At 37.4% G+C, this 27,356-nt stretch overlaps 2 protein-coding genes across 2 annotated transcripts in view; one reads left to right on the forward strand and one right to left on the reverse strand.

The window, feature by feature from the left end:
• The window catches only part of LOC139717260 (protein LZIC-like), a 28,604-nt gene extending 22,760 nt beyond the window's left edge, over positions 1–5,844 (reverse strand). Inside the window, exon 1 of the mRNA XM_071628756.1 lies at positions 5,646–5,844. The gene's annotated coding sequence lies outside the window, so the exon portion shown is untranslated. The remainder of the gene's footprint in view (positions 1–5,645) is intronic.
• An 813-nt stretch (positions 5,845–6,657) lies between these two features.
• Positions 6,658–27,356, forward strand: part of LOC139717245 (nephrocystin-4-like) — a gene marked incomplete at its 3' end in the record, with an annotated part of 48,108 nt that continues 27,409 nt past the window's right edge. The window contains exon 1 of the mRNA XM_071628743.1: positions 6,658–7,408. Coding sequence (XP_071484844.1) covers positions 7,265–7,408 — 144 coding nt within the window. The remainder of the gene's footprint in view (positions 7,409–27,356) is intronic.

Raw genomic sequence — 27,356 nt, forward strand, 5'->3', positions numbered from 1 at the left:
AGCCAACTCATGCACACCTACCATTCCTTGCTGTGATGAATCATAGATAAAAATGCCTTGTGAAGTTCTGTGGGTATCAGTTTGAACGCCAAGTACAGTTTATAAAGATGGACCACATCGCACAGTTTCAAGGAATTTAAATTTTCAATGTAAATACTGAATTACAGAAGTTGACGATCCTTCCTCAAAAGGATAAAAATAGGTCGATTTTTTAAAATCCATTATTCATGCAGAAATGCACATCATGCCATTCACACCAGCAGAAATCTTAACAATTATGAATAGCCAGTCTACTTCTTCAGAAAACATCAGGTTCATCATGTATAACAGTTAGACCTAAAGCAATTTTTAATTCTTATAAATAATAGGGTAAATTTGAATTTTATGTCCAATAGCTTGACAGTTTGTGAACCAACAATAACATTAGGGCAATTCCATGAAAAATGTTCACTTTGGTGAGAAAATGAAGTTTTGAGTTTCACTTAAGATCTCAAATATTCTAAGAAAGTAACATATATATTTTCATTTTTCACTAGTCGCATCTTTGTCATTACAAAATTTTGTATTTTTCTCAGTCAATGAAAATACTGTATGATGTGTTGCAATGATGCAAAAATTTGGCTAATTTTAAAGAGTTTAGTGTTCCTGTCTCTAAAGAAGGCCAGATATGTCCTAGAGGCCTTGTTCAGCTTTTAAATTATAGTCCAGTGTATATATCAATGGAAAATCACAACCAACTTCCTTAGCATTAATCAGTTTTTGACCCATTGATCCTCAAAGTTGTGTGATTTCTATAACATTTGAAGCGTCATGTCCGTTACGGTTTTTACTATAAGTTTTCATAGCCAAGAGGAAATTAGTGTAAAGTTGCTGCAAATTCATTTTCTATGTTAGGATTGAATCCCCGTGCATGTGTGAAAACCACTTTTCTATACCAATTCTAGTTTTCCTGTAAATGGCGTAACGGACATGACACTTTGCGTAACGGACATGACACCTCATATTAGCCAAGTGGCAGAAATAACACTGTGGCCCAGTGAAACAGGGTGGTGATTAGTTTTAATTGCTTGAGGATAGTAGGACATTTCTATACTTGAGTAAATAATTAAGTCTGCACATCACTCAATAAAACAAAAACAAGCAGACTTTGCTTTCTGCCACTGGAAGACTGTTGATTTTAGATGATCTTGCTACCCTGTAACACCAGTTTGATCCATTCCCACCTCTTGTAATCCTGACTGATAAACAGCAGCTGTCATTCCAAGGAATATTTAGACGATGGAGTTTTCACTGTTGCCTTCCCTTCAATACTTAAAATGAGCACTTTCTACATATAAGTACATTGTAGACCACATTCAACACATATCCACCATGGAGTCAACACAACAGCCAGGAACTCCTGCACAAATGGATCCTCGTGCATCCAATGAACATGATCACTGATGATACAACAACAAAGAATCCAAATGTCACCAGCATCAATGTCTTCAATGATGGTGTTGCCTCATAATTTTTTTTTTTAAGTTTGTGCTGCATCCATACATACCTCTCTCATCTCTATGACTCTATAAATCCACACCTTCAGTGGCACGTTAATGAGATATCAATTGCCAAGAGGGCTGAGAATGGAATTGTTTGCTTTATTAAGCGTGTTGACAGTACATGTAGCTCTATCGTCAGAGAAAGTCGGTCTGAATGCTTCCTATCCATTTCATCAATACAACTAAACTAGATACCTCTATGCCAAGGGATATACCGGTATATATGACAGCGCACAGCATTGTACAAAAAGCACAATTTTGAGATGCTATGAGAAGATGTTTATCCACTGAAAGGCACACTGTATAATCATTTACAACCAGTTGGTACGGAAAGCATCCAGTATTTCAAAAAGTCCTAGTAGATCTCACAAGCTGGTGAGAATAATGTAACCAGTCTGGCAAGCCTTAAGAAGTGCCTAAGCAAGCACTAAGTTGATTATACAGTTTGAACGAGTTGAATTTGCCGTGAAGAAAACAAGAAATACTTTGTTGCCAAGGTGACCACTCTACATGGAAATGGATTATATGTTGTGAAAATTCTCAGAAAAAAAAGGGGCTTGATCATTCACTTCTAGCCAAGAAAAGAAAGCATTTGTTGACAATGATAAAGTACTGGTGCTAGCAGTGGAAGTTTTTACAATAGTGTATCCAAGATTGGATAGCAGAGGATGATTCTACTCCAAGGATGACATTAATGACAAATGAAAGAACTTTGCAGAAATGAAATTTACAAACCTTATTTATTTCAGATGATAACACTAATTTGATAATGGACCAAATAGTTTTATGGTCCTGTTTCATTGCATAAAAGTTGATGCAATCCTGAGTGCATTTTAATGATGTTGTATTCAAACTTTTTATTTCATACAGATCTGGTTCGTTCTATTTTCTTTGCCTATCCGCAGATATGGAGACATGGTCTTCTGTATTGTACATGTATGCCATTGTGGTACTCTGGGCATTGTACTCCATGTGCTTTAGAGTAGCTGTTAGATCACTGAAACCTGCAATAAAAGGACTTTTTGATGTTTTGTTCAAGAACATAATGTAGTTAGCAGTGTGCAGTTATTTTAATCTTTTTATTTTGAAACAAAGAAGTGAAAATATGGATCACCTTACAAGGGTGTCATGTCCGTTACGCTAGTGTATAATACTTAGTATCAAATATTAGGCCACTAAGAAAAAAATAATCATAGTATAAGATAGTAATATGTCCTATTTTGCTATGGTGGGTGGTAGTAACTGGAAATTTGTCACTAATTGTAGCTAGCTGGTGCAGGAGCGAATTTTTTTATATTTCTTTGTTTTGTAAATATATACAAAGACTAACCCCCCTAAAATGATATAAATATAAGAAATATTACATGATTGCAGTTATGATGTGTGTCCCTATGTTCTAACCTTACTATGCCAACAATTGAATATCTGCTATACCTTGTCATAAAAAAATTCTCTTAGCTTACAAAAAGTGGACAAAACTGTCATGTCCGTTACACTCGAAGTGTCATGTCCGTTACGCAATACTTTAAACTATTAAAAAAGAATGAACAGTAAAACTACTCTAAATTAGGACTTTATGAGTAAAGCATGACCTAAAGGTTTAATCAAGACCAAAACCAGCTGCATCTTATCCAAAAATTCACAGGAATTTCCATAATGGTAAGTAGATCAAAATGCCTTGTCCATTTTGTGTCATGTCCGTTATGCTCGCTTAAAATGCAATTTCTCAGCAACCAGTTGATAAATTTCCATGAAATTTTCTGTGTACATTTACGTGTCTGATAAACTCAATTAGAATCTTTTGGAGACTCCCAATTTCACTGTGTGATGGTTTGAATCACAAAAAAGTGGTCTGAATGTCATGTCCGTTACGCTGGAATTGACCATTAACAAGATACTTCTGCCATAGAAATGTCGAGAGACAGAAAAATCCATCTGTTTGGAGAAGTTTTTTACTTTACTTTTTCAAGGGGATTCCATGATCGCGAAGCCAGACGTGACGCAGTCTCCGCGGCATATCCCCGACAAGATACAGACCATTGGGGTTCTTTCGGTCAACTTCTGTCTACATACACAGCCTTGTCGCTATACACAAGTAGAAATAGAATTTTACAGCGTCTGATCGGGCTGAACTTCTGCCTGGCATAAATAAGCCATTTACTTAGGCCTAGAAAATCGGGGCACCAGTTTGCTGCAGGGGTCCAGTTTGCGGCACCCCTAGGAATATCTAACCATATCTTCAAAAGTAGAAGGGTATTTTTTTTTTTCTAAATTGTTTTATTTGAAGAGCAACTGAAGAGCTTTCTTTTGATACCAGAATCATGATAACTCGGATGATGGGCTTCATCATTCTAATTTAAACCGTCTGTGTCACGCTGTTTTTCAAAAATATGACTTTCTTAACAAAACGTTAAGATTTTGTTCTGTTGCCAGGCAACAACCATAATCCCTTGTTTGTATCTTTATACAAAATCTTACTACGAAAAGAGGCCTGGCATGGTAAGGATCCTTCCTCGTGTAACTGTGCCAAATATTCTAAAATTCATTTCCTTTGTAAGTTTTGAGGATTGCAACAAAGACCAAAATGTCGGGGATGGGTCCGGTTTGCGGCACCTCTATGGGATTTACACACATACTAAGCGCTATTTTACATGTCAAGATGGGTGGAGATTGATGAAATACATGCGATCTTGAAAAACTATGAAATCGTGAAGGATCAAGATAATGAATCCAAATAAAGTCTTCTAACAAGCTGAAAACTACATGTAGTTGGACCATCACAAAATATTTGGTTTTTGCAAAATTTTAATGTTTGAAGAAATCAGGGGATATTTTTGTGTTGGGTGCTGCAAACTAGACCCCTGCGGCAAACTGGGTCCTCTTGGCGGTTGCAAATTTTCTGCATAAAATTTATTATTATGACTATCTAGGGAGGGTAATTGTCCACCATACAAAATTGTGATGCAGTGTCAAGAGGCCTTTGGTACCTCTTCCAATCTATAAAAAAAAAAAAAAAATTATTTAATTTCTGTGGCCTGTTTTACCAGAATACTACTAAATACCCTTGAAAAGGCCTTAACCTGCCGCAAACTGGGTCCGCCACTCTAGATCTAATTTAGAGGGTTGACCACGCTGTTGACTACTGTAAAAGTGGATATTTTCGCGTGACTAATTTTTCGCCCTCAGCCCAATAAGAGGAGTTTCGCGTGTTTTTCATTCCGCGGAATCAAGACAGTAAGTACGGGAACTTATATAGCTAGGCTATGCCTACACATGTATATGATTCAGCACGCCGTACACCGGGGTACCGTTGTAACCCGGGGTAACGCATTGTATAGCGCCATCTCATGCCCATTATTTATCATGCGTATCCAAATTCAGATACGCCGATTACGATTTCGGATACGGCAAAGTCGTCGCAATGAACTAGCACCATAGGTGTTTTTCGAAGTAATTTCTAGCACCACACCGTTTTGTAAACATCATCTACCGTAACTTTTATTTTCAGAAAAAAAAAAAAATCACCGAAAGCCCAGAAAATTCACCCCAAAATCAACTGTATTTCTTCAAAATTTGATCATGGGGGCTGCCATCTTTATAATCTTCTACGCGTGCGCGAATGGTCGATAATAAGAGATGAAATGTGAAAGAAAAAGGTTCAGAGCAGAAAATAATTATCAGTTGCAGACATTAATTGTTGCATAATCACAAATAAGAAAACATTTTTGTGCATAATAATACTAAAATAATACTAAAAAATATTTTGACACATTTTTTGGTAAACCAGGGTACAGCGCTGAAAAAAAAAAAAAAAATTAATTCAACAAAATGGCGAATTTTCATTTGGTACCCCAGGGTACCAAATATTGCATCATATAGCAAGCAAAAATATTCACGTGCTTTTATTTTCGCGAAATTTCAACACCGCGAAAATTTCCACTTTACAGTATTCTACGAGACCTAGATTCTAGCTAGTCTAGCGGTTAGTCCTTACTTAAAATTACTAAACCGACCGTGTAACATTATATTGATCAGCGCCCACTTTACTTTAAATAAAATTTATTATTTATGTATGCGCTAGGAGGAAGAAAAGCCCGAGCTCACTGGAATGTGAAAAATCACCGTAGCTGCGTATTAACGCTAGTAGTTAGCTCTGTCGAGTAGACGTGTTGCACTGTTGTTGCCCTATCTACTCTGCTCTGTATCTGGCTGACTCTGCCCGGCCCGTCTGGCTGATCTGACTGAGTCAACAAACTTCACCGTGCCGTGTAGTGACCGTGTGACGATTCGCTGGCCTGTGAGCTGCGCCTGCGGTCGCGGGGGGAGGTCAGGTGCTACTCGTACTCGTGGCTACTGGTAAAGACGTCTATAAACTTGGCGTGTTCGCAGAGGCCAGGCGCAAAGCATCGATGAGGGGCTGGAAAGACACGGATGGGAGCCGGAAGGAGAGGTCGAGCGAGGATGGATTTGCACGATGCAATTTATCTCGCATAAAATTAAAGGAAATAGCTCATGGTTAGCGATCGACTGTCCTTTTCCTCTACTGGACTATCGCTCAGCTGCTCACAAACTAGCTACAGCCTCCAGCTAACAAATGCTATTTTTAAGAATATCAAAAATATATTCATCAATTAAAATCTATACTTATAAAAATTGAAATAATTTTTTTTGTTTGAATAATTTTATACTTATTGAGAATATAAAAAACATGAAGTAAATATTTATCTCAACACAAACATTTAATCTCATCACTGGTACTAGGATGATATTTTGTGCACATTTGTTATTCTCTTACTAGGATTCAATTAGAAATTATATCATTCATTTGATAATAATCTTGTTTATTTGAATTTATTAAGAAAAAATCACAATAATTCAAGATATTCTTCATTATGTTTATTTTATGACTTATCATACTATTATGGTATTCAAAAAAATATCTATTGATGTTGTCTGAATTGTAATTTTGGCTGGATAGAACGGCTATGTACAGCAGTCCTTCGAACTCTTGGTGTATGGATATCACGTACAAAGTTCATGAGAGTTAAATGCATTGGTTTTATTGATGATGGGATCGGGGCGGACGTGTTCAAGTTACGGACCGAGAGGTAGGAAATTCATGAAGTTATTCTGCACACCGAACTCTGTTGACTAAATTTATGGTGTATAAAATTGAATAAAGTTGACGTTGACTCTTGTACATCAGCGTTACGGAAGGACTTGGGAACGCTGAATTCCGTGTGACATTCCCTAAGATACGTGTTCACATTTCCGTTGCAAGGGACGCTCTCCTCTCTTGACCGATCCCTAGCGAGACGAGGCAGGAGCAATCTCTCCCATCTCATCATCGTGTCGTAAAGTTCTACCAGCAACCCGCTCGGAGTGGCTGAAAGTGACCTGTGGTGACGTTGTGGAGAGCTTCACTTTCGCGTCACTTGAGACATGTTTGGCGTTGTAATATTACTATATAGCACGCTTTAACAGGTTCTCCTATCGGTAGCGCTCACCATAAAATATAACAAGCCAACGTCATCAAAAGGGGCCTAACGTTAGTAAATTTAAAATTAAATGGATATTTAGGTTTTACTACAGAGTCAGACACAGCACTGAACAGTATGCTTTGGATAGTTGTTGATGTTGCCACCCACCAATGCCAGTCAATGAATTAGATACATTGTCATTACGGACATCAGCCACACTGTCGCTACTGTACAAAGTCAAACATGACATTGAAAATGAAGTGGAATGAGTTATTCAGGAGGAATGCCAACTTCCTTCCCACTGCTGGAGAGAGACGAGAGGAGATAGAATCCAATCCAACCAATCCGTACTGTCTTCAGCTTCAGGCGGTCGAAGGCATGCATGTGGTAAGAAACTTTTGTTAAGTTTATATTGTAAATTTACATGTATCTGTTTTGTAGATCTAATTTGATTGATAAAGTTTTGAACATGTTACTTGTTAGACTCTCACTAAGTCTAGTACTTAGTAGTAGAAAGATCTAACGTTAGAGATAGAGCTTGGTTTGTCTTAGACAGAAAAATCTGTCTGTCCGGAGGAGTCTTGTATCTATTTATTTATTTTTTTTAATGTTAATGCTCTCCTCCGTTGTATGGGAGGGGATCCGTGAAGCCAGACACAGTCTCCACGGTACATTTCCCCGACGACCAGATACAGACCGATCTTTCGGTCAAGGTTTGTCTAGGGTCTACTAGTACTTGTACTTGATTAGTTATAGTCACGGTAACATGAAACTGCGACCAGCCCAATCGAATGGAACGTCCTGGGCCTGGGGTTAACGTCGATATGTACGTGCTATGTCGTTCATGGACGGTGTACAGTACATCCCAACCTTTGTTTTAGCCCGACCAGACACCTTGCGAAGCACGGCACTTGTGTACAGCAACAGGGTTGTGTATATTGTATTACGTTGTATTTGTTCATTTAATCATATTCATTAATCATGTCGGCAAAAATTTCGACACCGCGAAAATGTCTACTTTTACAGAATCTAGAGTATACAGATCTCTCTTATCCAGCCAAATCGATCATCTGGATGCCCACTAGCTACATGTATGGCCGCTGGTCCCAATGTGGCTGGATAATCAAGGTCAAACTTGGCCTACAATGTTAAGGCCTGCCTTTTTTTTTCAATCTGACTTTTGTTACAACAGTACATGTAGTTTTGGCAAGTTTAGGCCTAGTAACCATTCACAAAGTTCCATTAAAATGATATTCAAAATGTACACTGTAGATTGCAATCCCTGTTTAAACATCATTTGACATAGTTCACTCAAATCTTTCTGTGAAGTTTTGAATTTATAAAAAAAAAAAACTCCATGAAAAACTAAAGCATGAAAATATGCATTTGAATCCACATACACCAAAAGAAATCAACAATGTATACATTTACATTGTATAACATACAACTGTAGTGTCTATCACCTTTGATAGAATTGTAGCAGTTTACAGTGTACTTGTATGTCATTCTTGACTAGATACTTGTAGATGTGAATATTTACGTGTACGTCATGATACCATTTGACCTGGACACGTGCACCACTACAGACAGTAAACAAGCTTCTGAAGTAAAATTTAGAATTTAGAGTTTTGTGCTGAAATTTACAATTTACATGTAAATTTCTTGAAAAGACATGTCATTTTTTTTTTCATATTACTATTTCTTATCTATCCTTGAATATACAAGGGTTTGCGAACAGTAACTGTTGAGTATTTCATTGTACATTGTACTGTTTAGCATGAGACATGACATTTTTCATTAAACCGTTCCTCCAGCAATTCTCCAAGTGCCTTCAATGTCCCAAAATAAGATTCTTGCACAACGAGTCAGCGAAGTCAAATATCTATTGGGCTCATCCTTGATTGCTTTGTACATCTTTATACAAGTTTTACAGCAAAACAAGAACACACTACAGTGGAGAAAAGGGAAATCCAATGTAATACTACAATGCACGCAGAAAGAAAACAAATATTGATACAGTTGTAGAAGATACTCTAATATTTCTATGACAGCCATTTTTGTGGGCTGTATAACTCAAATTAACATGAATTTAGGCGACGAATGCAGGCACTCCTGTCTACATTTTGGGAACCTGGGTTCCCGTAAGGAACGGGTTAATTTCACACAGGCTGCAGGGACCAAATTAAGTCCTGGCCTCTCAGGTTTGAACACATCACCTGAAATAATTATCATCTCAGTGCAAATTGAGCTGCATGCCACCAATTTGTACACCCTGGGGCTGAGCATGGGTGCAGAAATGGTACAAGTTCCTCCTGTAGGAAGTTTGTGAGGGAAAGCCAGAGATACACTAGTGAATGAACAAATACTTTATCAGATAAGATGCATTTTACAATATACGGTACATTGTATTGTCAACCGCACTTCTGATTGAAATATATTTTGGCTACGTTGTACGTATTCATACAAAATGTATATGTACATGTAGCCTACAGTTGTATCGCATAGTCCTTTTTAAAGTTCTACTGAATGCTACAGTATACAAGCAAATACTGGATGTTTAGTTAGGGGAAAAAAAGCAAACAAACATCACTTACAGTTCTGTATTTGTAGAGCTCTTGCAGAGTGCAACTTGGCAGTACAGTTCGACCTCGATTATCCGGGCATGTCGGGATCAGCGCTCATCTGGATATGGGAGACACAATGTTAACGTATAGCTGCCGTCCAAGCTGCCGTCCCAGTGCACTGGCAGCTAGACAGGTAGCGTACCCTGCAACGGTGGTGTAATCAATGCTAGCCTGCGCAAAATTGTAGTCCCTTCTTCACAAAAATAAAGTCTCTTTATGTGAAAATCATACATGTTAATACCTCATTAGATATTGAGAAACCTATCATGCACATCTTATGAAATTAGTGAAATAGATCCATGAAAAGATGTTGAAAGTCACTTTTTTTTCTCAATTTTGGGATGAAAAAAAAAAGTCCTTCGCCGCGTGAACGTGTCCGGATTATAGAGATTTCCGGATAAAAGGAGGCCGGATAATCAAGGTTGAACTGTACAGACCTGTATGTACATTGTATAAAAGTGTTTGCATCAATTGGACAATTTTAGTGCTTTTGTAGTTGTGCACAACAACATTGGAAATGTATTATGATTACATTTTGTAGCTTGTTTGAATTTTTTCCGTGCCCTTTGTTCAAATACACTGTATGATCAAAACTGCACCGATTTTGGGTTACTATTACTTTGTAGGGCCTACATTGTAGGTTTTAAAACCATGCATGCACACTTTATACATACTACTGTACAACTGTACTTAACAGTAATCATGATGAGTGATACAAGTATTAAACACTAGCAGACGGACTCAATATGTACCTGTACATGTATGCCAGCACACTCTTTATGAATTGAAAATATTCCATGTTATATATTCACTGAACTGTAAAAGTGTTTTCCTACAAGTGTATTTGTCTGTATTAAGTTTTTAATGTCTTGTCATTAGCTGATTCCATTGATTACTGTCCCTGATAGTTAAACTCAAAATCATGCCTGAAAATTATTAAGATAGAATCAAAAGGTAAAGCAGAGAAATCTTCTGAAGATATTACTCCAAAACCTACAACAATGTAGTGAGTGCTAACTTTCCTAGCGAAACTTTATTTACAAATGTTAGAGCTTGATACAAGTGTACATTGTAAAAATTTGACAGGCAGGTCTACAAAATGACCCTGGGCACTTGCACGAAGTTTGTCAGGGCCTGTGTGTTAATGTATCAAATTGAGATAAAGTTGTATGCTGCCCTCTTGTGTAGAAATAGAGCATTATATGCAATGGTCTCACATGCACTGTGTGTACAAATGTAGGGCCTACATGTGCATGTATAATTAATTTTGAAAGAGAGAAAAGGAGAGAGAGAGAAAGATGTGCATTTAAGATATTACTACAGCATGCACAACCCATCTCCAGATTGTATTTCAAATGAAACAAAAATTCATTGTGTTTCCTCATGTACTGTGTCTAAACCAGTGATTGTCACTTTTATATAGTCTGTAGTAATTCGATTTTGCTCATGAAGCTCTACTCAAAAGAGGGCAGTTTTTTTTTTTTTCAGCCTTTAGATGCATGTGATCCTGTAAAGAGCTCTAGATCACCTTCATCAACAACTACTATCAGCTTGTTTTTTTTAAGCTGTCATCCCTATTTTGTATTGTTATGAATTTCCCTTGAATTATGTACAATGTTATACATTACATTTGTATGTCAGTATCTTTGGTATGACAAGGTTCCAATGGCTCATACAAGCTGTATTATACAGTGTAAATTTATGCAAACCCCCATTCTATGAACAGAGGCCTTAAAGGACAAGTTCACCTTCATAAACATCATAAGGATTGAGAGAATGTAGCAATATTAGTAGAACACATCATTGAAAGTTTGAGGAAAATCAGACAATCCGTTCAAAAGTTATGAATTTTTGAAGTTTTTGTGCAGTACCCGCTGGATGAGAAGACTACTGCAGTGTATGAATAACTTAGATGTCACATGCGTACAACAATATAAGGAAAATATAAAGAGAATTTCACAAAATTCCATCTTTTGAAAAAAGTACACATTCCCCTGACTCGTTACCGATGAATGTTATGGGTAATATTATTCCCCCTGCCTTTAGAAAGAGGCAAGTCAATTGCTCTTTTATTATGCGAAAAAAGTGAAAATATGTTGAATTTTCTTTTATATTTTCTTTATACTGTTGTACGCATATATGACTCACAAGCTGTAGTAGTCTCCTCATCCAGCAGTTCCAACACAAACATTTAAAAAATTCATAACTTTTGCATCGATTGTCCAATTTTCCTCAAACTTTCACTGATGTGTTCTACTAATACTGTTGCATTTTCTCAATCCTTATGTTTATGAAGGTGAACTTGTCCTTTAATGAGGATGAGATGTGTTGATGAATGCTGCCCTCTTGTGATCAGGTATCATTCAGACCACCAGGGCTGTCTACTACACGTACAATTGTACACTTAATGTGCTCTCTGGCTGATCCTACTGGTCCTATCACTACTGTAGTACTAAGGCCAATATCAAATGTGTGTGTGTGGGGGGGGGGGGGGGGGAGGGTTATGCACACACACACTCTGACACTCACACATCTTGCAGTGTTGGGTAATTACTACAGAGCACGCAGACAGAGAGAGAGAGAGAAGAAGAAGAAAGAGAGAAAGAGGAGTGAAAACACAACTTTAAAAGCAATGTGACCATGCATCACAAAACCAACCAAAAATTACACTCCTTGATATGACCTGAGAGCTCAAAAAAGGTGAAACAGGTCAACCACAAGTTAACCTGGAGTTTTTCATATTTTCTGAAAGATTGAGTTATTCTACATTTTTCCTGAGTTTGGGATCGTAAAATGAATGGTAAAGTGTTTTCAGCAGTTTTTTCTACAACCTGTTTTGTAGAGTTGTGACAATAGAACAAGTGTACATGTCTTAGAGGCCCCTTTTCATAAGTTGTTGAAAATCCTTTGCACACTTGCAAGTTTCAACTCTAATAACTTTTGACGAAATAATGCTAAGGGACTGCATTGAAAGTTGGCATTAATCATGAATAGAATGTAATAATTACAGCATGCTCAATTTCAGCTTAATCTGATAATCTCTTCATTGTTGTTGCTCTGGTGGTTTACATCCGGTTGTTTGTTCTATTCATCGCAAAGCTAGAACCGTTTGGTGATTAAAGGGACATTCCAGATGATTTTCATAATTTCACATCATGTACATTGTAGTACATAAATCGACAACTCCATAGATTTGTGGAATTTATTGTGGTTCTTGATCAGAGAAACGATACTTTGAAAAACCTGAAACAAATTACACTGAACAAGGATGATGACATACATGGTATAGGAGGTTCACATATTTCAGAAATGCAGCAGTGTAATTCCATTACAATACCGTTTGCTTGCGAGTTCACCTGTGTATAATCTATGCATGCCTGGGTAATTCCATGGGGTTGGGACTGAAATTGTGACATACAAGTTGAAAATTCAAGTTGGATAAATTGAAATTTCCTTTTTCCCCCTGATTTGTTACTCCCATTCTTCAACATATTCCACTAGAAATCTGTTTATTACTTCGCACACTTTCAGTCAGCATGGGTAAACAGGTATGGCAAAATACCTATGTTACACGGACTTCATTTGTTGACATCCTTCATCATTTTGTGTTCTGAAATGATAACAATGAACACATCCACGTTTTTTCATCCATAGCACATCAACATGTTATTTAACAGGTGCATGAGATCATTATTAGTAAGATTGTATGTTCTGATGTCAACTGCAAGCCACTATTATTAACATGTTTTTTTCTACAAACCATTAACACTTTCAATCAAAGGTTTAACTTTTTCATCAAGAGTGATACAATGACAATATTCTTAAAAGCACCACAATTGAAGCAAGTGATTTGTATGGGTATTCAAGTGAAAACATGATTTTATTGTTATAATCAGGGGTTTTCAGACAACAACCTCGCCTACGGTGTACTACCTACGTTACACGGACAGTATGTCTTTGTAACATAGGTACACTACGACATATCAACTGATTTCCTTTATTGTGGTGTGAGATGTTAAAACCTACACATATAGACTTTATGTATGTTCCCACAAGTAACACTATTGTAACAGTTCTTTGGAATTATATCTACTGCACACCTGTGGAACAATACCTATGTTACACAGACTTCAATTCTTTGTAAATCTGATATGAAAGAAGGCAGACTTAATCAGAAGAAGAAGAAGAAAGTGAAGCTTTACACAATTTGACCTAATATACACTAACAACATCATCAACTAGTTGTCAACTAACTAAGAAAACTAATAAAGAGAAATCAGACAAGTCGTCTTGTCTTCTCCATGTTCTTTGTTTGAAATTAATTTCTGCTCTTTTGTCCAATGTCCATTTAGCCCTCGATTTTTGTTTTTCTTCTGTCCATTTTCCCTCTGTGCAGTTTTCTTCTTGTCTAGTTTGTTACATTCGCTCTTCTTGGGTGTTGCTTTGTCGGCTTATTCGCTCTTCTTGGGTGTTGCTTTGTCGGCTTCCTCTCTGTTTGTGGAGTGCTGTGGATGTGTCCTTTTCACTCTTTCATGTAGTTTAACACGTAGCGGTGGTAGAGGAGGAGCCATGGCAGATTCATCAAAAAACTGAACAAAAGGTGTAAAGAGAAATAGAATAAAAAAATTAAAAGAAAATTTTTGTCGGGGTTGACTATATATTCCTGTTGATGTATCTGTGTGTTTATGAATGGAATTAAATAATTTTAACAATTTTGCTTACATTTCTACCTCTTGGCATACCCATTAGCTAGAGTTCCATGTGTACCTCCCACCAAAATTGAAAAAAAAAAAATGGGTTATGCTTAAAATGATGTAAATATTAATAATAATAATATAGCATGTAAAACATAGGAAAATATCATTTTCATACTCTATGCTAAAAACTTGTTTTCAGATGCAAGCTACACTGTAGGAAGGGCAGGTCGCTGCCCCCAGTGTCCTAGCTAAGGTTAGGGCTAGGGTCAGGGTTACGTTTACGGTTATGGTCCTTAATAGACTCCCAAAACAATACCAGGCCCTATTTTATATTCATCCCCCATCGAAATTGTCGCCCTCTTTTTGAATGATAGTGTAGAGCAATAATAGTCCAATTTTGATTGGGGTTCATAATTTTATTGAAGCCTTTCCTACCCACTACCCACCCAAACTGAATAGGACACTGGCATTTTAGCTTTGAGACTTCACAGTGGGTGAACATGGAATGGAAATGGTGAATCCTTGTGAAATGTTAACAACTTCATCAGAGCATCTAACAGGTCAGTGAAATCTTGGAAGGAAAACATTGACATTTTCGAAGTAAATCTGTTAAAGAGAAAGAATTTCACAGCTCCTAGTTCCCTCAATACCACCAGCAAAATAAGGCAAACTCTATTTCTCTAGTTCAGATGCAGTCTGGACATCTACGTTGTCCAACTAGTATAGTGATTAATACTAACTCTAGCACGTCTACCGTGGTAGATACCTAATGACAAAAGGGTCCAAAAATTCACAATAATCGGGAGGTAAAACAATTTTATATTGCAGTGAAGATACTCTGATATACTTTTGTATGGTTTTCTAAGAGAGGAATATATGCTCCTTTTGCAGAGACCGGCATGGACGGAAAATTTGGCAATCAAAATTATGAACATGAACCTGTAACAAATATCTCAGTATGTGGGACTACAGTATCATCGTCCACAGTATTTTTGGCCAGTTCAGAGGTTTAGATGTCATTTTTTTCCTGTAATAGAGTTACAGAATATGACAAATGTTATTATTTTCGTAAAATAGCGTAAAAGCTTACCAATTGACATCAGAAACATTAAAACTCCTGTACCTACGTTACATGGACAACGGCAGAAAAACAGATCTTGCGCTGTCCAGGTAGGTGTATATTGGCTGTGAGTAGTTTTTCTGCCATTGGGGGAGGACTGCCAGTGACATGAATATGATTGCTGAAGTTAGTAGCTCTTCTTTTTATCGCAAGACGCGTCTTTCCTTACCTACGTTACACGAAGAGGCCGGACATCGCACTGAAGTACAGTGATATGTTCCGTATTTTCTCGTTTATTTGGAAGATTTTGCTGCTAATTTTGGGATAAGAATACTCCTGAAATATAAATCTCATTATAGAAATAAAGTTTCTAATCATATTATGATTGGAAGTGTATGTAAAACCATGCTATACCTATGTTACAACAAAAATTGCCATGGACATCGTTTGTAACATAGGTATGAGGTTGCTTGAAGATGCTCTGGTGTTCTTATTTTGTTACAAATGTTTATGTGCCTTATAGTCTTTGTAGAAGTCACCTTGCCTCTCTTAATTATGATAGGCATAATGCTGAAAGGTTGTATATTCCTGTTTTACATTGCCATGAAAATGGCATATATTTATGTCACAACATAAACCACAAAAAACCATGGGACATCATTAGTGAAACAGTCATAGACAAAATACATTTGTACACAGGCTTATTTTTTTTTCATCAAATAATTCTTCACACATTTCTCTCCAAGAATAACTGCAAACCACGGACAATTATTTGATAAATTTTTCAGAATATGACTTTTATTCCCTATACAACATGAAAATCTAGAGAAGACCCAACCCCATGGAATGACCCGCCTTCTTCTTTTGTTCTGCTTCCTTGAGCCCCAACTCATGCATTCTCAAGGTGACTCTGCCGTGTCATCATCCTTGTTCACTGCAATTTGCATTAAATTTTGAAAATATTCTTATTCTTCATCCCAGTTATCATAAATTCTGAAACTCTGTCCTCAGTATAACTAATTCATAGTTGTTCAAATGCAAAAATCTGAAAATCATCCGGAGGTCTCCTTCAAAGGTCCTGTTTACCTTTGGGAAAAGTGATTTAGAAAATATCAAGATATGACATTTAATGCACATGTGTAGGTCTGTTGTACCACAAAACTTTCTAGATCATGTTATTTTTTCGCTTAGCCCCACTGTTGGTACTGGACTTTCCTTAGCCCACTTTCTGTTTACACTTGTTTTTGCCAAAGTGGGCTAGCCCCACCGATAGTCCCGTACTATCTGGTCCTGCAAAATAGCAGGGTTAGCACCGCAATTGCAGTGCTAACCATGCAATTGCGGTGCCAAGCAAGCGAGTGTAAACAGAACGAAAAAATAATCCGGGGCTAAGCGACGGAGATAAAGTCCGACCCCCACTGACCAATCAGAAACGAGATAATCAAGTGCTGCCGGTGCGTGCGTGTACGTGTACAGTGCACAACGTAATCATGAATATTCATGTGGTTTGGAAAGTACTGGACTAAGAAATACGAGTGTAAAAAGGTCAATTTTCTCCTTAGCCCTGGACAAGAGCTTAGTACGGGAGTAATTGGTGAGTGTAAAAAGCTGAAAAAATTGGTACGGGACTAATGATAGTCCTGGGTCAGAGAAAGTACGGGGTTAAGAAACACAAGTGTAAAAAGGGCTATGTACATTTGTACATGTAATGCTGTGTTGAGCTCTTGCAGTGAAACTTGTTGATCTGTATGCACATGAATGTATACATGTGGTATACAAAATACATCAAAAATACAGACTGTAGGTAACACATTAAGTAAATAAGTGTAATACAGAATGTTGCTAATGGGTTATTTTATAGAAAGTTTTGACAATAACCAGTGCTGTATTGTACTGAAAGAGAGAAAAATTATTATTATTTATTAAAAAAAAAAAAAAAAAACTTTCATGAGATATCCAAAAAGTCTTTTCATTACTCTCTGGGGCAAAAAGAATCATACTCCTAGAATCATAAGATTGTGTATGTGTTACACCTTGTATCATGTTTATCAGCCTTGTATCGTTTGTTGCTAGCCAGTATTGATGAAAAGAACCCATTGAAAGAGATTGTTGTGATTTCTACACCATTGATGTTTTTTAGTCATAGTATACATATATTGTATGCTGTACATGGAAGTGTGTGCAAGTCAAAATTGTCTTTTCTTCATTCTATAGATCTGTTTTCCTAGTGAGAAGAAAGAGATGGTGTACTGTACAGATGGGGATTCAGATTTTAAACTTTTTGGAAGGGGATACGTATCTTACACATGAAACCATTTATTTGAAATATTACAGAGCAATTGTACAGTTTGTAAGAGGAATTAAAAGCTTATTTGATTACAATTGTTTCTAAAATGGCTGAGATGTCAAAAAAAAAACAAAAAGAACAAAGTGGTCCTAATAAAATCTGGAATACAACTCTGTCAGGCCAAGTATATAATATGTTTGTTGTATTTCTGTTGTACAATGCATTCTAAGCTCGAGAACAAAAAAGTCCTCCTTTAATACAATATGGCTGTTCACAAATGTCAAGTTTCCCTCGGTCGCTATGTGTTTCTTGTGTGTGCATACAGTGCCTGTGTGTGGGTGACTGGGCAGATACAATGCTTTCTGTTAATATCCATTTCACGCTGTCATTGGAAATGGAATACTAGCCCCCGGCCAGTTGGCATTCCATTATCCTTGGCCCCTGAATGAATGTACCACGCTCAACCCATTTCTCATACAAAGGTAATCACACACGCAATATTCTCTCTTCTCTCTCAGACGCTGGGCTCTAAGACAGAACTGATTTACATTCTGTTTTTCCTTTCATTGGGAGACATGCTTGGTTGAATAGATGGATGACGACCTCGTATTCATGGAGACACAGTGTAAATGCACAATTTTTGTCAGTGGACAGAAAGAAAATAGAAACAACAAAAAAAAGGAAGTTGTGCATCACTGTGATAAGATTTTACTGCGTGAGTAATTAGTGTAATTCAATAGTGAGGATATCGGTTTGAGGATAATATCTCTACCATTGAGGAGAGATGTTTGGGCTACTATAGGATTTGTGCACAGCTCTCTAATGACACATTATTGTTTTTGTCGGCAGCAAGTGTACAGGTGCTTGCATCTTCCCAGCTCTACTTTTCTGTGATGTGATGTGCATGATACTCCTTCCTCTCTTGACATCAGGATTACAAAGCCATTTTCACCTTTGTGTATTATTTTGTGGAGTTGTGGCATTGGCCCATTATGCCGCGTTCTTCGTACCTTTTTACAATTTCTAGAGTGCAGATGATGCTTTCTGTTCAGAGGTGCATTCAGTCTCAACAAGCCAAGCAGGATTGAGCTCATCTCTTGTGATTTGTAAGGAGTAGAAGACGTGGGTTTCTGTCTTCGCTGCTTCGATCCGTTCCAGTTTCCATGGTGTTATCATGGTTGTGAATTTTACACAGAGTGAGCAGTGTTGTGAGCAATTGTGTCTTCCATGGAGGAAACCAGATACCAGACTTGAGTGTTACTGTAAAAGTGGTTTCTTTCGTGGTGGTTTTATTTTCGCGCTTTTTGCGCTTTAAGGTTGAACCGGGAATTCGACATCACGCGAAAATGTTTTGAAAAGTCACCCGAAATAAACCACGCAAGGAAATGTTTTGAACTTGCCGCTTGTTACGACGCTATAAAATTGCGCACATGCACACACGAAGATTCCGCGCATTGAGTGTATTGATGGTCAATACACACACAGCGATACCGCGCATTGTAGGTACAAGCATGTTATAAAGTACTCAAGAGACGGGATTTCAGGTACAGTTGAAGCCTGCATTTAATTTCAATTTCTATTTAATAAATAGAAGAATAATTGGATTATAGTTTGTGTTTTCATGTGCAAAATACAGTATAAAAACAGTTTTTGCTGACTGTGAATTTTACAGATTTTGCCGACCGCGCATTTAAACACACGCGAAAAAGTCGGCACCGATGGAAACCGTGAAAGTATCTGTACGCGAAAGAAACCACTTTTACAGTAACCCGTTGAAGACGAGTCCCAAGTATACATGTACTCGGGCAAGTGTCTACGATGGGAAATGCGTGTTATAGCAACGTCAGCCCATCCTCAGCGGGTTGAAGATACAAGTCTTCAGCATATTACAGCTCTGCATTGTAGTTTGGGTCAACTGTTCACACCAATTTGAATACTCAAAATATGCCTTGATGGGTTGTACTGATGTTTGTTTGTGGTCAAGACATGCAGTACTATTGCAGTCTGTATATATGCATCCCTGAAAGCTTACAAGTATTTAAATCATTTCATGCTTTTGTGTATCTCACAAGACTCTATTGTTTCGCCACGGCACTCTGAAATTGCATGCTTACCTTCATATTTAGAAAATAAGCCTGGCTACTGCAACATGCATTTTATTGCCTTTACAAAGAACTGGCACTGTGATGTTAAACTATGGTATCCTCTATATTCCTTGAGTTTCCTTTTTCCCCTCTTTGTTAAAGGCTTCTCCTTATTGCTGTAAAGTCACAGTTGTAAGCCTCCCTTCCACATCTCAGTTTTAGTGTTCTTAAAGCAGAATAGAATTTGTTATTAAAGTTTTGATTATAGTTTTTAGCTTTGAAAGTGCTCAAGTGATTACAAATGATAATGAACTGTAAAAGTGGAAATTTTCGCGGTGTTAAAATTTTTGCGCATTTCGCGCAACCAGAAACTAGCGCGAAAATAAAAGCATGCTTATATTTTCGCTTGCCATGTGTTCCTGTGTGTGATGTCTTGATTCCGCGGAATTAAAAACACGTGAAACTCTTCTCACCTGGCCAAGCGCGAAAAATTAGTCGCACGAAAATATCCACTTTTACAGTAGATGTCCATTTGTAACAACAGTGATCAGCTGTCTCATTGATCTTGGTAAAAGTGAAAGGAGGACAAAATGTTCAAGATACATTGTAACTATTCTTTGATATATTGATATTGCTTTAATAACCCACACATAATTTCAGCTGACATTTTGACCAAGGAATATCATCTTCATTTTGAAGCCCTAAAGCATTTGGTCCTAATGAAAAAGATTGATATTAGGATATGAAATAAACAAAGGCCTGCCACCATCTTTTCGGAATTGGTAATTGTTACAGTTTTGCCATGAATAACGATATGAAATTGCTTTTGAAAATTACTCGATGAAACTAAGCTAAAGACAGTTTATTTGCCAAAGGGCTAGTACACAGTACACATGTAAGCGCTGGAAAATGAAATAATAAAATAATAAAATAAATACAATTATGTACAGATGTAGACATTTATCTAGCCTTATACCTATTCTGCATTGAACATCTAAAGTGGCTTACAATATTTCTTACTAGATACACATTTAGATGGTTCAAAATTTGCAAATGCATTGGTTATTATCGGCATCATTATTTACTTCAAATTGCAAAACATCAACTGATGTTAACTTTTTTTCACAATTTGTGAACAGTAGGTAAAGCACAAGATTTATTAATCAGATTAACAGCAGTTTAACAACTCAGAACAAATTGTCATATTTGAGAGTTGTCTAAATCAGAGTTTCATTTGTCCCATTTTGGTTATTAGACAATCTTTATTCAAATTTGTATGCTCTTCATAGGTGTGTTTCAAGCTTTGATTTGTTTTGGCAGTCATGTCTGTGAACACTCCCCATTGAGAGCCCCTCAGATTTATCCTCTGTTGCGTCATGGTTGTGATCCAAGGTGAAATCATTACATGCAACAGCAAATCAAATGTTATCTGAATATTGTATACAGTAATTGTATGCTCGAGAAGCAAGTACAACGGATTTTATGAATTTGATCAGTAGTAGATTGTAACATACTGTAGCATCATGTTTAACCTTGTGTGTGCCAGTGACTTTTTATAGACACTATGTGCAATTTACTATCTATATACAGGGTTTTTCGCTTTTCTTTACCAATAGGCGCTCAAAGCACTCAAAGGGTTACCACTTAAATCCACCAAACTACATGTATAGCTACCGAGGGTGTTATAGAATGGGTAGTGAGAATCCTGCGATCACATTGGTCGAGAGCTATGTGTTGATTTTTTTACTGGCCGCATGCTGAGTCACAGTGGTAAACATGTTATCGCGCACTTGCAAGAGTACGCACACTTGTAACAAAGGTTCGCGCACTAAGCAAGCGTTCGCGCACTCATTATGAGACGCCTATTGGCTAAAATAGCCATGCATCAGTTTTTACTGGATGCATGGCTCTGAAGTAAAACCATGCATCCAGTAAAAACTGATGCATGATTTTCGGACTCTTGTCTATGGCAAGCCAAAAGGAAAGGCATCCAGTAAATTTGTCATCGGGTAACACGATAGAAAAATGGGTTTTTGGCAAGAAAATTACCCATTCTATAACACAGATGACGCACGTGTCTTTTCGTGCGTCAGGCGGAATATACGTGTAGTGTGCATGTGGCAACTATGGAATTAAGCCTAAACCCACTCGGCTTCGCCTCGTGGGTTAAGCATTCCATGTACATGTAGTTTACCTTACAAGAATGTATGCACACAATTCCGACTGATGCACTCAGACCTGTGCATCATTTGTATACTGACACATTGACATAAGTACCTGGTATATGAATATTCAAGGTCAAACTGTAAAGATAACTTTTGGATGAAAAATATCATATCTTCCAATATACCAGCCCTAATTTCATAAAACTTTGTAATAATGGCCAGCATGTGTCTGTTACCTATTCCTGAAAGTTTCACCTCTTCACTTTTTGGCAAAAGTGAAATATTCTAAAATATATATTGGTTTTATGTGAATTCAAAGTAATGCCTACGAAATTGATCATCCATTTTGAGTGGTAAAAATATGACATTAATTCATATTTTGTGATATGTCGTGGTTATGTGCTAGTGGTGAATGAGAGGGGTATTTATCAGTCGACAGAAATATTCTAAAAGCAATTTGAGATGAAAAAAAACATTTCTCCTTTTTTTCAATGAATTTTTCCAATATATTAGTCATTTTAATGTAATTTGACACCCTAATTAAAATGCTAATTTATGCACATTTTAATGCAAAATTTGACTCTATCTTTACATGAAATGAAATCTTGTGCACTCAACTACAACAAACAGCAAAAAACACATTTTCACTAAGTTTTCTCATTTTTCCCCTGTTACGCACATAATTTGCATACCCTGATTGTGCTACTGACAGTCTAGATTAAAAAAAACAAACAAACAAACAATTGATCCGACATAGGCCAATCATTTGGTGCCCATCTTTCTGCATACACAGAGGCTATTAATATACATTTATACTTGGCCTTGAGAATTTCTTGTTAAAACTATGGGCAGAGGTGACTACAAACTAGTACTATTCACTGAGGGGCGCAGCCCCGAAGTGAATAGTACTAGTTTGGAGTCACCGAGGCCCATAGTTTTAACAAGAAACTCGAAACTAGGCAAAGTATATTTGTTTTATATTTTGGATCAAAAATTTGAATAAAAAGTGAAAATCATTTTATATAGGCCCTAGGCTTAGCCGCACTGCGGCGGCAGCGTAGCGCCTGCAATACGCAACAGTGCGAGAGATCGGAAATTGAAAAACGTAGTAGCCGTGGCACCGCCAGAGTTGCCCGTCGCAAGTATCCAAGCGCTCTTATGGCCGCTGCAAACCTGAACACTAGAATTCGGGACCGGACGCGGACGGGTACACTTGATTGTAAAGAAGGGTGATTGTGACATCATTTTGCAAATAGTACTTCATGGAGTGTCAAACACACCAACACTCTAAAAATAGTTCAAAATACCTACAATCACTCGAAGCTCTTTCAACCAATCAATGGAAGACAAATTTTTGATCCAAAATATAATAGAGTCTATTTTGATGGCTATTCATGGCTCTTGCATAAAATTCTTTGAGACTTATATTTGTTGTAAATAACCTTTACTGTCTAGCACACTGCACCTGTATCATGTATATTTCCTGTACACATTCCTAGAATAAGAGCATGTGATGAGGCCCCTACATTCCTTCATTGCATTGTGTGTGCCCATACACAAAAACACACACACTTCTTGTATTGAACAGAGGGAGGGGGAAAGTTAGGAGGAATCCTGGCTAAATGAAGAGAAGTGTTCACGTATGACGTCCCAAGGATGATATGTGCTGCATTTGGCCTCTTCCCTTAAGTGAGGCGAGAGTAGCAGTGGCTGCTGGTCTAATGATATCTGATCAAAATATTTTCCTAGAGATCACCCCACTGTCTGAATTGTCTGTTGAGTGTGTTGCTGGATTTGTGAGGAGCTTTACAATGTACATTATATGAGGAAAGTGCCGTATAAGTCATAGAAATGAGAGGGGGGAGATTTAATATAATGTTTTTCTTGGGTTTGATTTGATACTCCTACTGGTATCATGTGCAGTATTCATAAATTTTGACTCATGAATGTCAAATTGCCTTCGAAATGTGTTTGTTTGAGTTTTTCTGTGCATTTTTGTGTTTTGTGGCTGTGTTTGCTATTGGAGTGAAAATGTCAAGCTGACCCAGGAACAACAACAACAAGAAAAAGATATGCAAATATACATCTATAGGAGAACTGTAATCCAAACCAAATCTTATCTTGAAGGAGATAAGAATGCGATAATGTTCTCTTCCTTTTGAAGCCTTGCCCTTTACCAGGTCAAGTATTTGAATAGTAGAGGTGATCAAAATTTTGAGGTAATTACAGCTGTATGAACACGTGGTTTGCATGTGAGATAACCATACATTTATAGTGAATATGTTAAGAATCAATACAAGACATAACTTTGATATCATACATTGTAGTACACCATAATCCTGCTATTTCTGTTGCGTCAGTGAATACTGCTGAGTTCAAAATCAGCGTTTTTCCAACTTTCGTTATAAGCATATGTCAAAATAGTCCTCAGTACTCCTTACAATTAAGAAAAAAAATCAACAATATACTGCCATGCTTGATCGTTTTGTAGGTGTTGCTATTGACAACCTTGGTCATAAACATTTTGTCGTTGTCATAGCAACTAAGCAACAACTGGGAAAGACAGAAAGCATGATCGCACTATCAGACTGAATTTAATGACAGCTTTTAATCAGAGGACAAATTTAGGGCAATCCATCAAACTAGGTTTCCTTTGCAAAGCAGCAGAGTACATGTAGGTTTGTTTTATGATGTTTCCGTGGAAACACAGTTATTATGATCCATCGTTCCTATGGCTCTGCCATGTACTCAAGATATCTCAGACATTGCTTGTGTACCTGTAATATTTCAAGAAAGCTGCTCAAGTTCATCTATTTGCAGAAAAAGAACATCAAGATAACCGTACAAAACATTCTTGCCCATTTTAGTGAATGAAAGCAGATAAACGACAACTTTGCAATGAGTCATCAAGTCAACTTCCTTTACCAAGACCCCCCCCCCCCCCCCCGCACTGACCTACAATGTAAAAGGCTTAAAGACTGTTTAATTTCCTTTGTAACTTTGTAGAAGGCCGAGTGTTTCTTATCCATAATCATATTTACAAACAGCAGTTTAAATCTCCTTTTCACTTGATTATTCAAATGCAGTCTATAGAGCTCTCAAACTTCAGCTCCATCAGGTTTGATTTAGCCTCTTTCGTCCAAGGTAAATTGCTCCTTGGTTTCCATCCTTGCTTCCCGTACTGTAAGTTCCTTGAGACATCAATCCCAGAAAATCACTGGACCAAAGATGGGGCTGGGAAAGAAACCCACCCCAAGTCCTGATGTTGGGGCTCCTGTTTCCAGTCTCCTTGACTCCCTGATTGGTCTATTGTGTTGCAGTGCCTCTGTGCTTTTGTTTGTTTAATGTCAGAAGATGTTAGTATAAACTGCAAAGAGGCCCTAAAAGCTATCTTAGATATAGAAAGAAGCAGAGTGAGGGAGACCGAGAGAGAAAGGTAGCAGACTTCAGCCCATAGAAATGCTCGATGCTGTTCACACAGGGAAATATTTTCCCAACGATTTGTTCCCCAATTTGCAGTTTGTAATAGTGGTGAGATTTAATCTGCACCAAACAAACTACCTTCGAACAAAGTGCTTCTTGGGTATTAAAGTGAGAATCTGTATGTGTTCAACAGTCAGTTTACAAAATGCATTGGAAGAAAGGCTTATTCAGTTTTGTTTCATTGTGTGGGATTGTATGTAAATTTGATGAAATAAAAAGAGAAATCACTGGGGGAAAAAAGGTGCTCATAATCTAGACTTCAAAATACGGAACCAAACCACTTGCATTTAGCTCTCTTTCCATTCTCATTGCTGCAAGCTACATGCCATGGTTGCTACTGGATTTACATGTACCGAGTTTTAATCTGTAAAAACAGTATAAGAGTGAGATAAGGAGATGAGAAAGATGAAAGGATAGGGAAAGAAAAACTGTCGGAATTCCAGGAGGTTCAAATAGATTGTAATTGATGTCCAAACATATTTAACAGTATAAATCGTGTTTTGGGAAGTAAACAGGCTTAGCGGTGAAAAGAGATATGATTTTCACAATGATAAATAGATGAAGGACAAAGGGAAAGAGTGAGAGAGAAAGTGGGAGAAACAAAAGGAGGACAAAAAAGTCTTGCAAAGATATTTACTTGTGTGAACGCAGACTCTGAATTGCTTACCAACTGAACCCTGACCATAAACTGTTTTATGGTGCAGAGTTTACAACTGTTCAGGGCAGAGCACTTCACACCCGTGTTACAAGTGCTCAGATGGACAATTAGGTTTAATTAGACACAGTGCATTTCGAAGATTATTCGAGGGGTCTTTGCTAGTTGCTTTTTGTAGCACTTCACGCGTGGATGATGTCTGCAAATCTTGAACGTGTGCAGTTGCATTGTACAGCGTGCCTTCGCATGAATGATATGCTTCATTTCTTCCTTATGGATTTATTGGATATTACACTTCAAGGGATGTTCGGCTTTCCGCATGTATGCTTTCTTCATCTATGGAGTGATTCTTAAGGGCAAACAAATATTTGATTTGCATTGTTTGCTTATGGTGGGGAACAGTTTTACTCCTTCAGTGCACACACGCATAGAGAGCTGTTGCTATCGATATTAATGGCTCAACATTGGAGGAATACCTTGCTGATGCTGTATATCCAATCAGAACTTAGTCCTTTTGTTGTTGTTTTAGGGGATTATTTCAGTTGTGGACTCCCTGTGTTTGTTTGATGAGTATGCCATTTGAATAGCGCTGCGTGTGTTTCAACTTGACCATCACTCAGGATGGACAACGCTGAGCGCCGCGATCTGATTGTCCCACCGGTTGTTGTTTGTGGAATCGATAGTGCTCACCCTGCAGCCTGAGGCAAAGAGGAGGTGGTGGGTTACTCTCACTACATATGAATGCATCATCACTGCGAGCTCTGGAAGTAATATCATGGCCACGCCAAGTTCCATTGCTTTACAATCTGGATATTTTCAGAACTGATGGAGCCTTCATGATTGTTGGCTATGTTTGTTCATGCTGATTGGTGCTTTACATAGTGACATTCGTGTGTGTGTGGGTAGATTTGTATGTGTGTACAACTGTATGTGCATTATATGTACAATGTACATTATGTGTGGAATGTCAATTGTGAAAGGATTGCTGTTGAGACTGGTATAAACAAAAATCTCTTTTTTCCACCAATTCTCAGCTGCATCAGCGAATCAAAATGAAAGCATAATTAATTTTTTGATTCGTCACATACAAATTCTGTATACAGCAATATGTATTAGGGCTTTTTATCCTTCTTTTTCAATAGATCAGATTTACAATTTATATTGAAGATGAAACTTTTGACAGGTTTTCCAAGGAGTGTCATGTTTGCTTCATACAGGATGCTCATTGTTAAATAGTTCTGTACAGTTTCTTGCTTGTTTTATGTCAATTGCATTTTTTT

This window comes from Diadema antillarum, unplaced genomic scaffold (assembly GCF_040938485.1).
Source record: "Diadema antillarum isolate AM-2024a unplaced genomic scaffold, OU_Dant_1.0 scf00000073, whole genome shotgun sequence".
Classification (NCBI taxonomy): Eukaryota; Metazoa; Echinodermata; class Echinoidea; order Diadematoida; family Diadematidae; genus Diadema; species Diadema antillarum.